The sequence below is a fragment of the Myotis daubentonii genome, chromosome 11, assembly GCF_963259705.1.
Source record: "Myotis daubentonii chromosome 11, mMyoDau2.1, whole genome shotgun sequence".
Lineage (NCBI taxonomy): Eukaryota > Metazoa > Chordata > Mammalia > Chiroptera > Vespertilionidae > Myotis > Myotis daubentonii.
Window position 1 is genome coordinate 55,699,233 of NC_081850.1, and position 18,356 is coordinate 55,717,588.

The window sequence follows — 18,356 nt, forward strand, 5'->3', positions numbered from 1 at the left end:
GAAGGTTGGAAATTATGATGCATGTTTGGGAAAGTAGCTTGTGTCCCTTCTATGTGAAAGGCAGCATGAGTAGAAATAGCTAGAGCTAGACACACAGATTATAGCCTGGAGATGGAGCTCCTAAAATGCCAGGATTATCCTGTAGTTATTGGTGAGCCATGGAAGGTTTTGAATAAGGAATAACATGGCCAGAGATCATTTAGGGAGAATAATCTAGTAAATGTGAGGGCCAGAGTAAATGAGCAGCAGAGGGCAGAGAGAAGAGAGGCAGCATTTGGGATTTCATAGAGTCAGCAGGACTTGGCACGCTGGGGCAGAAGACAAGATGACACCCGTATAAAGCAATGGTTAGTGTGACAGAGTAAACTTAGTTCCAAAGGATTCCATGGAGGGAGGTGGGGTTGTGGGCAGAAGTATAAAAACCCCCATAGACATTAGAGGTGGCTGATATCTGGTCTGAAACCTGGACCCTGACATGGTCCACCTTGTGAACCTGGGCACAGTTCACACATCCCACCTTGTGAACTCAGGCTGGTTACTCAGCTTCTTGAGCGTTGGTTTCTTCTTCTATAAACTGGCATAATCATATCTCCTTCACAGGCAGGGCTTGCTCCCAGGAAATTCAGGACTCCAGGGACTTTGTCAGTGTTGGTTCCCATCTTGAAACCTTTTCTCTTTCACTACTTCAGAGTTGCAAGAGGCCTCAGACATCTGAGAGTCGCTTCTCTGACCAAATGATTTTGCAGATGATATTTCCAGGCAACACCATCTGGATCCTATGGATGAACTGAGGCACAAAGCTCAGCCAGCTGAGGTCCACTGAGGTCCAACGGGGAGATGTATGATAAATCACTGCCTGTTATGGTTACTACTATTCATAAAAGTTGGTGTGGGAAGCATGAGCCCAAGGAGAAGACACCGAGCTGAACATCTGCTCCAAACCCCATTGCAGTGGGGGTGGGTGAGGGAAATAGGACACGTTTCCCTTACACTGGAGTTTAGAACCTCAGGATACCCTGCTAATTCCCAAGATAGCTTTCCAGTCGCTAAGGTCATTAAACATGGATTACTGAGGCAACTCTTCATTAGATAGCTGATAGAATCACTAGATTTGAGGATGAAGAGCGAGTTTTTTGGCATACTGCCAAAAGCATTGCAGAGCCCACATGCACTGCAGGGGCCTTGCCAACTCACTGAAAGGGAATTGACAGTGGTTATGGGGATTAACTATCTCCACATATGGCTTACTAAAGATCCCGTGTGCTTGCAAGAGAATCTAGGTCACTGATTTATTACATACTGTGGGTCTGTATGTAGGTGTACACACACACACACACACACACACACACACACACACACAATTCTTGCATGCTTCATACATTTACATTAAGAGTCTACTAGAGTCAGTCTAGAGCTGACCAATCACAACAGTAGTTAATCATATGCACCTCGAGGCCTCAAACCTCAAGTGTTTTTCAAGCAGCCCTATATCCTATATTAGGCAACATTATCATCCTACATATTTAAGATTAAATTACATAATATACCCTCAGTTAACTGGACTCCAACCAGTGGCAATTCAGTCAGTAGAGCTTTGGTATTGAGGAGAAAGAAGACTGGAAACCGAGGCCCAGTGTGGCCAGGAAACACTCAGGGCCTCTCTGGCATCTACTTCAGCTTTCTCCCTTCCCTGCCCATTCACTTCTAAACGAGGATCAGGGTCCGTCTAAGAATGTGACAGAAAGGGGAGGCGTGTTAATATTGGCCGAGAGCCCATGTGTGCCAGGAACTGTCAGATAGGGATGGGCCAGTTAATCCTCATGATAACCCTATGAAGCAAGCATTACTATATCCTATTGTACAGATGGGAAAACTAAGGCCAGAGGATTACCTGCTAAAGTATCTTGGCTAGTAAGCACCAAGACTGGACTAAAATCCAGGTCTTTTAAAGTTAATATTTTTCAAGTCTTCCTGTTTTGTTTCATTTTTAAATTGAGACCTAAAGGAATATATGTTCACTGTAGAACATTTAGAAAGGAGAAATAAGCAAAGAGAAAGGATTCTGTCCAGAGACAAGTACTGTTAACATGTTGGAGTGCATTCTTCTAGTCTACAAAGTTTTACATTTTAATCAAAAGTGGGAATTTATCATACAAGTCTCTGTAACCTACGCTTTTATCACTAAACAATGTATTATAAACAATCTTCTATGCCATTAGATATTATTCTATAACAACAATTTTTTAATGGTTGCCAACAATTTCACTGTATGGGTGCATCCAAATTTATTTAGCTAAGAGCAGGCTTTGGACATTTAGGTTATTCCTGGTTTTTCCTCCGCCTCACCAAGGCAGACCATGTTGCCATGAACTCCTCAATTGGCCATGTTTTTGACCATATTGCAATTGCTTCCTGAGGAGAATGTCCTAGAAGTACAGTCTTTTTAGGTCCAAGGGGATGGGATGTAATACTCCTCCGATGGGGCAACACGCCAGGAGGCTTCCTTAATGTTGTAACCTCATTTGCAGACAGGCTGAAGAGGGTCTGGCCACATGTCCCGCCTGCCTCCCCACACCTGTGAATGCCCAAAGGCTCAAATCAGATTTGTCCTGCACATGCTTATTCCCTGCTTTTATTGAGCATTTGGCAAACATCGTTCTAGACCCAATCTTTGCCTCTTCACACATGGAGTATTTTTCTGTGGATTAAGAAGGTTGACTGCACCATCCAGTTCTCCCTGGGCCACCATGCAAATTTTCAGATGTACAGATGTTAAACTGTACAGAGCACTATAAAGTCTAGAGATTCATTTGTTTAATTTACTGTAATAATATTCACAGTGTACATAACTTGAGAAACATTCAGTTCAAAATGGGAAGTAATAGCATTAGGAGTATACCCTTGATCACCCCCTTTTCTATCATAACTGGTAAAAAAACAAAACAAAACCAGGCCTTATGATTTTTCTCCTGCAATGTGCCTTGAATTCACCTGCTTCTCTCTCTGTGCACTTACTGCCCTGGTTGGTACCAGCATCCCTGATGCTTCTCTTGCTTCCTTCTCATCTGTTCTCTTCCACTGCAACTAGGGAAATATGCCTAGAAACAGCAGTCTGCTCCCTTACTAGGCATCTTTCCATGGGATCCCACTGGTTTTAGAATAACAGGTGGGACATGATCTGGCCTCCATCGACCCCTCTCCCCTCTCCCCAGGCTCATCCCATCCACTTTCTCTGCTCCAGCCACACTGGCTTTATTTTGCCTTCTCAAATGTGCCGCACTTCCTATCACCCCAGGACCTTTGCATGTGCGCCTCCCTTTCCCAGGCATGCCCTTCTGTCCTTTTTGCCTATTAGCTCCTATTCATTCTTCAATCTCAACCTCTTCAGGGAAGTCTTTTCTGATCCCCAGCCTAGGTCAGGCCTCCATACTATATGTCCTCAACACAACCTGTAACTTTATTTCAGAACACTTTTCACAATTAACATTTAAACAGTTATTCAGGTGATTATCTATTTACTGTCTGTTTCCTCCTGGGTACAAGGACTACAGTTGCCTTTCTCAATGCTATGTCCATAGCGTACCCCTCTCCATGCCTCTCATACGGCAAGTGGTACACATATAAGTAGAAGAAATGAATGAACAAAGAGAAACAGCTACTTCTCTCAGTTGTGCCAGGTTTTTACATTGTGGTCTCATCATTGATAAAATTCCATGGTCTAGAAAGGATATTTGATCGGTTCTTGGACATATAGTTAATTTTTTCACTATATACCTGATTTCTTCTGTTGTTTAAGCCAAACCGCCCCACAAAACCATGATATATATGAGGTACAGCTTTTTTTTCCCCACCAGGGATTCCTCAATCACACACAGTACATTATAGTTTGTACTGCACATTCCTTATTTCATTTCCAGAGCAACCCAGCAGAAGGCCACTGGTCATTGGTCTCCAGAAGAGAATGCAAAGATTAGAGACTTCTCCGAGTTCAACACTGCTCAGATATAGGGGACAGCATGCAAACCTAGGTCCGTGGACTCCATGTCCAGTGCTCTTTCTGCCACACTGAGCTGCCTCTCTCCCAGCAAGCTAAGCAAGCCACCCAAAATGAAAGTGCCACTTCAGTTTTGTCCAGAATTTTTCTCAAATGATTTCAGAATCATTTTTTGCAATTGGAACATCTCTCAAAGGAAGAAAACTAGTTTATCACAGTAATCAAGTCTGTCATAGAGGATGTTTGATGATGTTTGAAAATATAATCCTATGAACATTAGAACTGACAACTCTGAAACATCTCCAGGCGAAATCTGCTAATAACAGTCTTTAGCATTCAGGCTGGCACTCACATGGGTTGGTGTGACACGTTTCATAGCAAAAATGCCCTAATGAGGAACTTCCTTAAAGAGCAACTGGGTAGAGGACAGATTTTAATGAGGCTGAATCCCTGAAAGGGTGAAGTGTGAGTGAAGAATAAATGCACGCGATGAAACGTGTTTCCACGTATTATGACTAGATGAGGCCTCACATCAGAAAATGCGGCCAACACTTTCTAGAGTTCAGGACTTGTATGGAAAAGGAGTCACGACATCAAGGCTATCACCTCTGATGATCCTCCTGAAGAAAATATGCTTTGATTAGAATAAAGCATATACATGTAAATTACAATGACCTCTTATAGAGCTGCAGTTCACTCACTCACTCACTCACTCACTCACTCACTCCTTCTCACTCACCTGTCCATCCACCAAGTTATCTACTAATTCATCTTTGTCTATTTACCCAGCTGCCCATCAACTGACCTACCATTTACCCATCTACCAATCCATCCATCCATCCATCCACCTACCCACACAGCTATATGTTCATCCACCCACATACTCATCCATTCATTCATCTATCTACCTCTACCCCCATCATCCATTCATCTATATCCATTCACTTACCATTTATCCCTCCATCCCTGCAGCCATCCAACTATCTACTCACCCGCCACTCTTCCATCTATTCTCTTATCCATCCAACCAGCTAACCAGTCTTTCTTGTATATGTTCTACATGAGATGTTGAAAGATTGGAAACTGTGGTGATCATGAATATATCTCTGATATATTTGTTTATTTTCCATCAGTTAAAATGCAAATACAGATGGACCATGATCTAGCAACTGAAAACAGAGAAGTGAACCTCAGACTCTACTCTCAAGAAGCAGGTAGTAGAAGCCTCCCTTATAAAACTAGCTAACTACTTGAGAATCAAATGATCGCACAAGAGGGACTAATGCAAGGATTTTCACGTAGCGTTGGTTGGATTTAAGGGCCATGTTTCTATGGTCACCACAGACAGCTTCACCCAAAGCAGCTCAGCTCTTGTCTGTTTGATGGACACCAACCCCTTGGCCTAACGCCATATTTTATTACTAAAAATATATGAACGTGGTGAAAGGGCATTCAATAAAAAAGCTATTAACCTTACCACAAAAAACTCGTGTGTACAAGTATAGTACTGTTTGTTGCTTTGGTAACTATATAAGCTGGCCAAGAAAACCAATATTCTGCTGTTGGTTGATTAATCTCTCTCTCTCTCTCTCTCTCTCTCTCTCTCTCTCTCTCTCTCTCTCTTCCCACTCTTTTATGATTAATTTCTTAGCTGTTTTAGAGAACAATTATAGTGCCTTTCAAGATAAAGGCAAAGCAGTAGGAGGTCACTGTTTCCAAAACCTCCATCACACATGTACCACCTTCACGATTTTTGCAGCATCCACGGACCATCTGTACTTTGCTTTACTAAATATCTGCCTCTTTAAAAAAAAAAACAAACCTGAAAAAGAACCCTTACCTCACTACCTTAAATGCTAGTTATATTTTTGTAGTATACATTAAAATAGAACACAATTAGCCTGGCAGGTGTGGCTCAGTGGTTGAGCATCGACCTATGAACCAGAGGTCACAGTTCGATTCCTGGTCAGAGCACATGCCCGGGTATGGGCTCAGTCCCCAGTAGGCAGCCAATCAATGATTCTCTCTCATCATTGATGTTCATATCATGCTCTCCCTCTACCTTCCTGTCTCTGAAATCAATAAAAATATATATAAAAACAAACAAACAAAGACAAAAACACAATTATTAAAATAAGAAGTGTAGGTCTGCTGGAGATTATGCTAAGCAAAATAAGCCAGTCAGAGAAAGACAAATATCACACAGTCTCACTCACTTATATGAGGAATCTAATGAACAAAATAAACTGATGAACAAAATAGGTCCAGATGCATGGAAACATGGAACAGACTGACAGATCTCAGAGGGGAGGATGATGGGAAGGGGACTGAAAGAGATTAACCAAAGAACTTGTATGCATAATTGCATAGCCCATGGATACAGACAATAGTGTGGTGAAGGCCTGGGGTGGGGTGGGGCTGGGTGGAGGGGGGAAAAGGTAGGGAAAACGGGGGACATCTGTAATACTCTCAACAATACAAAAAGAGTGTAGGTCTGAATACCAGCTAAGATTGTCCCCCTCCGGCCTCTGAGACCTGTCAGACCTGCCACCACCTCCACTGTCCTCGAGCCTGACCTGAGGACTTGGGTCAGTCTCCCCCACTAAGGCTTTACTTCCTCTGTTACTGCAGAAACTTGCTTGCTAATTTTTAAATAAGATGGTTTAACAAAATCTTCCAAGGAGCAAATTTGAAAAACAATCAGTAATGTTAAATGTAACTTTAACATTAATGTACATGTTAAATGAAGGACAATGACACTGGACTTACATGTAAAATCTCCTTTGAAAAACGAATCTGAATAGCAGTGTGAGAGACTGATAAATAGGCCTCTACACGATGAATATGAACATCCATCAATCACATTTTAGGGGTGTGAGATATATATCTGTGAGTGTTTGCTTGTGTGCTTATGAATGTGAGGATATGAATTACCAAAGATGCAAGAGCTGCAAGAATGACAACTGAAGCAGTGACCGGGGACCTACCTACCCCAGTGTTACCTGGAAAATTACCTCCTGGTGATTGAGGATCTGAGAGGCCTGTGTGTGCTGGTGTCCAAATACATCATCCCTCCGCATCATCCTCATAGTAATTTAGCACTTACCATTTCCCAGACACTTTACAAACCTCTAACAAACTCCTTCAATCATCACAACCCTTTAAGATATGACTTTTTGTTATCCATAGGAGATATTGGGGGGCCCTGCTCAGGTTCCCTCTTTATGGCAGAAGCACCATCCCCCAGGTCCTGGGAATATTGGCTACTGAAGGTCCCAGCAGGGTCCCTTACTGGGAATTACTCTCCACCATGAAGAACAGCCTCACCAAGAATATACCCCTCCCAGGGCCCAGCCATGGCCTGTGACTGGCTGATGAGAAGATGCAAAGGCCTAGGCCATGTGCCTCAATCTGGACAACTCTGCAGGCCACCCTGGCGCCAGAGCTCCCCTAGGATCAGCGTAACCTCAGTTGCAACCACATTTCAGATCAGCTTCTTGCTCTATCCAATCTGACCACCCTCACACTTCCTTACATTGTATTTCTTGTGCTCAGTTTCCCACAAACCTTCCACACACAACACTCTGTCTCCAAGTCTGTTTACAAGGAGCCCTATTTAAGACGTCCCCATTTTACAGATGAGGAAACTGAGGTACAGAGAGATTAAGTTCTTGCTCAAGTTTACCTGTCTAGTAAGTGGAGCCAAGATGTGAACCTAGAAAACATGTCTCTAGAGCCTGTGCCCCTAAGCACTTCACACTATTGCATCTTTTTAAGACAAAGGGGGGCACCCCTTCCAGTCTTTTCTCTACCTTACCCCCAACCCCCAAATTTTAAATGCCTGGACCAGGCTCCAGGTCTCTGCTTTGCCCACTGCTGGTTTAAGCAAGAATTATTGGATGCTAGAATTCCACTGAAAAATAAGAAAGCAAGGAGAGGTTGCAATTCTATGAGAAAATGGATCTTCCCAGCTCCCTTCACCACCACCTGCCCCCCACAGGGCTGGCTGTGAGTCAGGCAGGCACAGAGGGTCACATCTGAGCATGTGTGTGTAACCTCTGCATGAGCACACACAGGCAGAACTGGCATCCATCAGTGTTCAAAGCTGTGTGTCTTGTCTGCTGAAATTTATGTCAGCTATCCTCCCCTGATCGAAGAAGACTTCCCTCCTGCTTAGCAAGCTCACAGACTAACACACCTTGACACACACTGAGGGCATATTCTGGCCTCATGCAAAAAGAAATGCAGGGGATGTATTATGGAGCTCTTCAAAATTGTGTTCCAAGTCCAAGATCAAGGTGTGAGCAGGGTTGGTTCCTTCTGAGGGTTGTGAGGGAGAATCAGTTCCCTGCCCCTCTCCCAGCTTTGGAATTCCTTGGCTTACAGAAGCAGCACACCATCTCTCCCTTTATCTTCACTTGGCATTCTCCCCCTGTGTGTCTGTCTCCAAATTTTTCCTTTTAATAAGGACACTCATTATATTGGATCACCCTACTGAAGCAGGACCTCATGTTAACTAATTACATCTGCAGCAACCATATTTCCAAATAAGGTCACATCCTGAGATACTCTGGATTAGAAGTGCAAATATGGATTTGTAGGGAGACATTATTCAACCCATAACAGGGGTTATCATGAGGATTAAAATACATTTAAGAGCTTAACATAGTACCCAGCTACAGTGAGAATTCAAAACTAGAGCCATTGCTATTGTCATGTCAGTCATTGTCACTACTAGTATGATCACCATGTCGCTGGCTCCTCCCTTTGTCTGTTTCTTGCAGGGACCTGGACAGAGTCTGTAGATAGGGTTGCTGTTGAAGCTCTCATAAAATGATACACACCCACACACTGCTTTTCATAAAGAAACAGCTATTTTCCCCCTGACTTGAGAAAGTCAAACTTGCAAGCTTTGGAAGGGTAGGCATCAATTCAAACAAATTACTAAACCACATTATTTTGATCATTCAAATTTATCTGATAGCAGAAGGAGTAGGTTTCTTTCCTGTGCTGCACTTGTCTGCAGTCATTTGTAATCGTGTTTAAGTAAATGGGGGGAGTGCAGCCAAGCAGCGCCCAGAAGACAAGGTTTGGAGACACCTGCATTTAGAATCGGAAGACCTAGGATGTGGTTCTGAATGAGGCTTACCACCAACGCACCCTGGGACCCTAGCATGGCTACTTTGTAGCCTCACTGAGCTACAATTTCTGATTTGTTCAATCAACAAACATGTATACCATTGACTAAGAGCCAATATTATTATACAAGGCACCAGGGGAGTAGAGAGAATAACAGGCCCCAAGCAAGGGGCTCATGACCCAGTGGGAAGGGCAGATGAACACACAATAGAATAGCCCAGTGCAACCAAGGGACCACAACATCGTCTGCTTCTAAATTGGGGAGAGTGGTTCCTGTTCTCTCTCCCATGCATCCCACATGGTTGTTTGCTCAGTGAGTTCCTTGGGGGCAAACCTTACATCTTACTCCTGCCTGGCCCAGATCTGGCTTATTAGGAGGGTACTGGGGGTGCTGGTTGGATTAATGGAATATCTACATGGTTAAGAACATGGGCTTTTGAGTCAGCCAGAGTGGGCAGTTTTGAATAAGTTCTGTCACTCGCTACCTGTAGGATGTTGGGTAAATCATTTATCTTTTCTCAGTCTGTTCTTTTCAAATCTATGATATGGTCATTAATTATTTAAACTATTCATCCAGTAAACAAATATTTATCAGGCACCTACTTTGTCCCAGGCACTTGGTTCTAAGTCTCATCGACACAGCAGAGAACGAGACAATGAATAAACAAAATATGCACCATATCCAATGGGGATAACTACTGTGAAGAAGAATGAAGGAAGTGGGAGTTGTGATTTTATATAAGGTGTCAGGGAGGGCCTCACGGAGGTGACATGTGGACAGAGATGTGACATAGGTGAGAACCAGCCACAGTTCAGTGGGACTTGGAATTATACATCCCCCACCCGGTGGCTGTTTTGAGCATTATATTCAATAACAGTGTACAGTGCTTAGAGTGCTACCTGGGATGCAGTAGGAACTCATTAATTGTAGCTGTTATTAGCATTATGTTAATAAATGTAATTGTGTCAGGAAAAAAGGAGAGAGAGACTATAAATGTATTCTGTACACAGGACAGCCACACATCAAGGATGATTATTATTATAGTTGTTGTTTATTGCTAGTAATTGCCTCTAGGAAAGGTTTCCGACCGCCTTGTCACAGAGGGCCCATCAGCAACTCCCCCTCCCACTCATGCCCTGGGACTTGAGCCCCAGAGAGATGCTAATGGGAGAGGAGGGTAAACGGTAGGTTTTCTCCTGCCTCAGGAAGGAAACAGTGACAGTCCCTCATCCCCTTCCCAACACACACACACACACACACACACACACACACACTCACACACACACACTCACACTCACACACACATACACACACACATATTCACACACACACACACACACACACTCACACATACACATACACATACACATACACTCACACACACACTCATACCAAGGAGATTTCCACAACTAGGGTGAAATTGTGACATCAGCTATCACAGCAAGAATTTGGGAATCATTATTAGCAGATTCAAGAACAGATTCCTGTTAATACTTCCATTGTCAGTTCTGATTATTTATTGTGTTGAAAAGGCTTTTTATTTTATAAAAGCCCGGAAGGCAGCTGTGTCGGAGAGTGGGACTGAATTTCTCAGTCATGTGTGGATTCAATCCAACAAAATTTACTCAAGGTTACCAGTGCTTACCGAGCTTCTGGCAGGTGTAAAGTGCTGGGTGAAGTATGTGCGGACCAGAGGGATGAGATGCTGTGGTCCCTGCAAATCTGAGAGCTCTGCGTCACTAGAGGCGACAAATCTGGCTCTCCCACAGGCTGGCTGTGACAGAAAAGTGCAATGGAGCGTGAGGGAGAAGAGTCTGAAACAGCCGTGGGCAAACTACGGCCCACGGGCCGGATCCGGCCCATTTGAAATGAATAAAACTAAAAAAAAAAAAAGACCCATACCCTTTAATGTAATGATGTTTACTTTGAATTTATATTAGTTCACACAAACACTCCATCCATGCTTTTGTTCCGGCCCTCCGGTCCAGTTTAAGAACCCATTGTGGCCCTCGAGTCAAAAAGTTTGCCCACCCCTGGTCTGGAACCTGGTGTGGGAGAGGCAATGGGGAAGGTTTGGTATGAGGCTTAATACATAGATAACAATGAGGTTACAGTAAAAATTCCCTCTTGAAAATGCTTAACTTGCCCCCAAAGACACACGGGTGTCTTAGATTAGGTCCCATAAGTAGAGTCTGGGACAGGGAATTGTGTGCAAGTGATTAATGAAGGATGTGTTCTCAGGAGAAACCTGTAGGAAGAGAAGCAAAGGGAAGAGGCCAACCTCGGATGTGGTTTCAGGGGAGGCCTAGCCTCAGTGCAACCCCATGGGGAGCTGTGGAGGGTGAATGGCACAGGTGGTGAACCACCACACCAACCAGTCACTGCTGTTGGCTGGGCTGGGTGTCAGGCCCAGGCACCTCCAGGCTAGGAGGCTCCAATTGCCCAAGGTGTGAGCCATTAACAACGGCTCCTAAAACTGCTGGGGATGGACAGACCTAGTCAAACCCCTAAAACAGATCCCAGGATATCTGGCTGGGGCTCCAACTGCATAGTAAACCATCATGAATGATGGGCGTCGAGCACCTGGTACAGGATGATCAGCACCCACAGCATGGGCACCTTGCAATTACCCACACATGTAGTTTTGCCCACTCAACTGCAGGAAAATTGGGGACAGCTCCCTGGTCTTTATTCCTGTAAGCAGAATGGGGTCCTTTCTCCAAGGGCCTTGGGCACACATAGGATACCGCCCAGAAAATATTCCTCTACTTGTCTATCTCCCCCACTAGGTGGGGGCTCTTGAGGGAGAAACCATACATTATTCCTGTCTGTGCTCCCAGCTCCCAGTACCCAGCGCAGGGTCTACTAAAGGAGTGAATGAATGCAGGAACAAATACATCTCTGACAGGTTTAAAACTCAAGTGTGTGTGTGTGTGTGTGTGTGTGTGTGTGTGTGTGTGTGTGTAGATACATGCACATGGGCATGGTCACGCAAACATACGTCACTGGAGCCCCAAGCAATTCTCAAGGTTGCTATTTGAGAATCACCTGGGCTGCTTGTTAATCATGTGAATTCCTTGGCCTTACTGCAAAGTACTGTATCTTAAGTTCTGGGGCAGGGCTGGGAAATCTGAATTTTCAATGAAACGTTCTGGGAGAGTCTCATGTATACAGAAGTTAGGAATCACTGCCTTAAACTCTGCTGAGGGGGATGCTCAGAATTCTCTGGGCTTTTGAGACCTAAAAAGCAAACCATAAAGACGTTATAAACAGGGTTGAAAATCAGAACCGTGTCCTTAGGGGATCTGAGGTGGGCAGGATCCCTAGGCCATCAGTGTGCAGGTGTGGACACAGAATCCCATTTCTGGGTGTCCCCTGAGAAGAGTAACTGGGAAGAGAGTTTCTTAAGAACATAAGACAGAGCTGGGTTTCAAGCTCAGCCAGATTCCCAGTCTGGGCTGCATGGCAAAACTCTCTTCTTCATGCCAACCAGGAGTCACAGGCCCAGCTCCCAGCCGAGAGTGTGCATACTGAATCAATTGAAATTGAGTCACAGATATAATTAATGTGTTTAAACGATTTTCTGTATAGTAAACATGCTGAATGAGGGTGACCCAGGATAAAGTGTCTGCACGAGAGTGGAAAAATGGATTCTGTGTGTGCTGTATAATGAAAACCCTTCAGCAAATAGGAAATGCTTCCATTTATTTCCACCTCCCGTTCCTTTCCTTTCTTTCTTTATGACTGAACTTGGCCTTCTGTGGTCTCCTTGGACCACAGAGATACTTTTTATTTTGTCAGAAGACATCTTTTTTTTCTCTGAATGGAAGACAATTTTAATGAAACCTGTCTATAGCCACTGACAAGCACGTTTTAACATGTGACAAAGGGAGTAAGGGGAAGGGTGTGGGGTTGAGGGGGGGGGAGTGGAGAATTGTCTCTCTACTGCAATCGCTTTCTCAACAAAGGGAGACTTGCACTAAGAGGAGGCGATGGTACTGTGTGTGGTGGGGACAGGACCAATCGGAGCTACCTGGCTTTGCTGAATCAGTCTTCCTGTGTGACTTTGAAAGCTCCCTGTCTATATTCAGATATTCATCTACAATACGAGGCAGTTGAATGTGAGGATCTATAAGACCTCTTTCAGTTCTGACATTCGCTGAATTATGAGTCACAAGTCGGAGCAGACATAAATGTGTGTCAAGGAATTTCCCATTAAAAAGAAACTCATCTTCAAGCCATGTAAGGCGATTCAGGCAGTCTTATCTAATTGCTCATCAAGTAGGGATTATGAATTATTTGGCTTAGATGAAAGGGAGCACTTAGAAGTAGTTATAAATGATCTCCAACTAAGATACCTCAGGCAAAATGCTGAGTTCTAGGATCATGAGAGACAGCAAAATGCTTCCTAGATTCTGTAGCTCTCTATCCAGCCATTTCAACTTGGGGCACTATGAATTCATTCTATTAAGTAAGAAGCACCGTGTGAAAAGATGGCCTGAATAAGAGCAGCAGTATTTTGAGACAGTGCTGTCCGTTGTTACTGGTGGGCCCGTGGGGGAACCGCATCCCTCTCTAAGTCTCACTCTGGGTCTGTACCATAAGAGAAAGGCCCTCGGACGTCTTTGGTGCTCTGTGCGCCTTTCGGAGGGGGTCTCTGGGCTGTTGGGTGGGATGAGGTGGGGACTGTGGGAAGAGGGGTGAACAGGCAGAGCTCCTCCTCTGTTCAACTGAGAAGCTCCTTTCATCTGTATAATATACCAGGTATCAAGTGAGATGTATAACAAGAGGTTCTGAGAATTAAAAAAAAACATTTTAAAACTATTCTTCTTACTATGCTGCAGTAAAAAAAAAGGAACTCTTGCCTTTTGCAACAGCATGGATGGAACTGGAGAGCATTATGCTAAGTGAAATAAGCCAGTCAGAGAAAGATAAATACCACATGATCTCACTCATTTGTGGATTATAGAGAACAACATAGACTGATGAAAAGGGACAGACCCAAAGACTGAGAAACAGCGATCAGGCTATCAATCCCCAGAAGGAAAGTAGGGGAGGGCAGGGGTAAGGGGAAGAGATCAACCGAAGGACTTGTATACATGTATATAAGCCAAACCAATGGTCATGGACAACAGGGGGATGGGAGCATGAGTTTGTGTGTGGGGGGGAGGTTGGGGGATGAGGACACATTTGTAATACCTTAACTAATAATAATAATAATAATAATAATAATAATTAATAATAATAAAAAAATCTAAAAAAAAAAAACTATTCTTCTGAGGAAAGCTGTTAAACCTTCCAGTCTGAATGTAGGCTGTGCTATAAACACCCTTTTTGCTGGTTCTCAAGCTCCAGTGTGCATTAGAATCACCTAGAGCAGTGGTCGGCAAACTGTGGCTCGCGAGCCACATGCGGCTCTTTGGCCCCTTGAGTGTGGCTCTTCCACAAAATACCACGTGCGGGCGCGCACATAGAGTGCGATTGAAACTTCGTGGCCCATGCGCAGAAGTCGGTATTTTGTGAAAGAGCCACACTCAAGAGGCCAAAGAGCCGCAGTTTGCCGACCACTGGGCCTAGAGGGTTTGTTAACCAGAGCCACTGGGCCCCCGCCCTAGAGATGCTGATTCCGTGGGCCAGGGAGGGGCTGGAGAATTACATGTCCAACCAGCCCCCGGGCACACTGGTGCTGCTGGCCGGGTGCACTCGGAGAATCTGACCTTTAAGAGAAAGGCCAGTCTCCTCAGCTTGTTCCTTCAGAAATGGGCTCCAACGTACCTTCCCAGCCTGTCACCCTCCTCTCTAACACTCCCTGCGCACACGCATGTGCTGCTCTCTTGCTCATCTCGCTCCTCTTGGCCCGACTGCCAGGCCCTCTCTGCACGCCTGAGGCACAGCTCACATGCCGCCTCTTCCCAAAGGCCTTCCCTGACTTTTTCACCGAAGATCACAGAAACCCTCTGGGCTTACACAGCCCTCCCGCTGCTGAGCGCTGCTTGTCATTTGTGTTCAGGTCCGGCCCCTGCTTCTGGACTACAGGCTCCAGGACACGGAGCCCATCCTACCCACCTTGGCGTCCACACCACAGTCTACACCCCAGCACCTGCACAGGCGCTCCGGGCTGGGCCCACAGACCACAGGGCAAGCCCGAGTGCATGCACAAAGGAATACGAACATTTAAGAAACGCAACAACCAACTCATCTGTTCCTCTTACTATCCCAAGACAGACTGATTCTGTAAATGACTTTTTAAAACTCAAGACAGCACTTCAGCCATTTCAACTTATTCTTTAGGAAAGTTTTTCATATTTTATGGGAGGAGAGTCAATGACAAATACATCAGGATGAGACAGAAATAACTACCACTTAGGTCCATGATGAGAAGTTGTGTAATACAACAATTAAGAGCTAGACCCAATTCAAATTCTAGCTCTACCTCTGATTAGATTTAGTACTTAAATGCTCTGAGCTCCAGGCTCCTCCCCTCTAGTGGGGGATAATAACAGTCCTACTTTCTATGATGACATAGGGATGCAATGAGACCGTTATTAACAATAACAATTGCTAGCATTCCCTATGCTTCTGCTACCCACCCTACCCCTCTGCCTACTATGTGCCTAGCATTGAGCCTATATTATTGAGTCTAATCTACATAAAGTGCTTATTAGCATAGTATCTAGCACATAATAAGCATCTAAGAAATATTAGCCATTATTATCATTGCTAATTTCCCCAACTTCTGTGCAAGACATATATCATTATCTCCATTTCCCAGATGAAGAACTTGAAGCTCAGAGCAAGTTGCTTGCTCAACAAATATTAGCAGTTTTTACTCTGTAATGGCTAATCTTTATAGCTACCTAACAGAGTAGTTATTATTTCCATTCTGAGAATGAAAAATCTGTGTTTAAAGACAGTAACTTGAAAGTGAAGGTCCAAGATTTGAATCTAACTGAGCTTCTGCTACCCACCCTACCCTGCTGCGTGGTGAATTCCACCTGAACTGCGTGCAGCTTTTCTAATTCATGAGTTACAGAGAAGCATTTTCCCAACGCGTCAGAGAGTGTCACTGCACCTCCCATTTCAGCAGCCCTGAAATCCTACGACCCACAGGAAGCTATGTCAGCAATCTGAGAGAATGGATCCAGTGTCACAGGGTGTCTGACACAGCCCTTCTGGCCTCGCATGTATCCAAAGGGCACTAAGAAAGCAGAGCCCGGGGCCCAGGACTGACCGTGACCCCGAAGAAGTTGGTCTCATTCATGGCGTTGAGGATGATCCTGCCCAGCGTGTGGTCTGTGTAGTTGAAGTCCTGGATCCGCTGGTGCCGGCTGCTGGCGTGCAGTGTCTCCATGGCCCGCTGCAGCGTTTTGGCGATGACCCAGATGCCATCGTAGGCATACCCGTGGAACTTGCTGGGCCCCACGCCTGACCGCTTGTTGTTGTACTCTCTCTCGTACTGCTGTGGCGTCTGGAAAACAAAGGGTTGGGGGACACCAAGTTACAACTGCAGGGACCTCAGGCACACAATGCCGAGAGCTGAGACTCTCAAACGTCGAGGCTCTTTATATGCATTATCTCATTGAATCCTCACAAAACCCTCATATGATAGGTACTACTATCACCCCCATTTTGCAGGCAAGGAAAATGATTCAGGGAAGTGGACTTGCCTAGTACCATAGAGCTGGTGAGTGGCAGGGCTGAGATTTCAACCCTGGTATCTAGTAAGGTTAAGGGGAAGGAATCATGAACTGTAAGCCAGGCTCCCCCATGACATTTGCAGGGTCTGGGGCTAGAGTACCAGTGAAGGTCTACATACTTATGTCTAAATATGTAAATTAGAGACAGACCAACAGACTATTCAATAAAATCTTTTCTATCTCCCCATCATAATAAATATGCCTTTAATGATGTGCAAGGCCAAGTCTGAATTCAGAATTCTAGGGCTCCTCAGAGCTTCAGGCTGGACACGGCAGCATGGGGATGCTGGCCTTGCTCTGTAGTCCAGCTCGGCAGCCCAGCCAAGCTCGGGTCACACCTCTTCCCCCTTCCAGCATCAGTAGCCCCTAGACCAGTGATGGCGAACCTATGAACTCATTTTTTTGGTTGATTTTTCTTCGTTAAATGGCATTTAAATATATAAAATAAATATCAAAAATATAAATCTTTGTTTTACTATGGTTGCAAATATCAAAAAATTTCTATATGTGACATGGCACCAGAGTTAAGTTAGAGTTTTTCAAAATGCTGACACGCCGAGCTCAAAAGGTTCGCCATCACTGCCCTAGACCACCAAAGAACTGTGGTTCACCCTCAAGAGGTTTGATCCAGGCAAGAGGTTCCCTAGGCACCAGAAGCAGTTCTAGCCATTTAGGCAGGGAATTCAGGGCGTGGTCTAGGAGAGAGAGAGGGACAGGTGATGACTGGGCATACCCCTATGGCCTTGTGGATTCTGAGCTCCATGGGGCCTGAGTGAGGCCCTGTTAGAGCATGTGGTATAGGGCAGGTCCCAGGTACATAGGACTCCTCCTCCCTCCTTTTCTACAGCATAGCAGGGTCTGTTAATAACTTGGTATTTAAAAAAAGTTCTTTTGTCCCATTGAACTAAATTTCATAAAAAAACCTCATTGGTAATATTAATATTCTGACTGTGGTCACAAAGTACTGAAAGTGCCTTTTTACTTGGGTCCAGTGAATGCTGCCCCAGGGAACCTGTTACCCTCAGTCTCTCCATGGCCTTTTCTCAAGTCACTTCTGAACCCCTCTTCCAGAAATGTCACCAGAGCCCACGGCTTAGCCTTTGAAAAACCCCTCCTTGGGGACAAGCCACATGTAGAAACCATCGATTCACTGTCAGTTTGTACTAGGAAGGGCCCTTAGATGTGTTCATACATGCCCCACCCCTGTACCCCGAGGCACAGAGAGGTCCAGAAACTTGCCCAAGGTCACACAGCTTGTGTTGTGTGTGAGCATGTGCACACGCATGTGTGTATTTAGTCTGGTCCAATTTCATCTCTGTTACTTCTCTCATTTTTGACTTTTGAGGGCATAATTGCTTTTGGAAAACCACCTCAACTGGTTTGGGGCCCTGTCTAGTGCATAGGAGGGGGGTGAAGCTGAGCCATCCAAGGCTGGGTTGTCCCATGGCTGGAGCCCCAGTCCCTTGCCCTTGGCTCAAGCCACTAGCACAGTGGGATCACCCACACAGATGCCTGGGGATGGCCA

At 44.9% G+C, this 18,356-nt stretch overlaps 1 protein-coding gene across 1 annotated transcript in view; it reads right to left on the reverse strand.

The window, feature by feature from the left end:
* The window catches only part of GABBR2 (gamma-aminobutyric acid type B receptor subunit 2), a 320,004-nt gene that overhangs the window by 108,555 nt on the left and 193,093 nt on the right, over positions 1 to 18,356 (reverse strand). Inside the window, exon 7 of the mRNA XM_059657467.1 lies at positions 16,366 to 16,602. Within this exon, the coding sequence (XP_059513450.1) occupies positions 16,366 to 16,602 (237 nt within the window). The remainder of the gene's footprint in view (positions 1 to 16,365; positions 16,603 to 18,356) is intronic.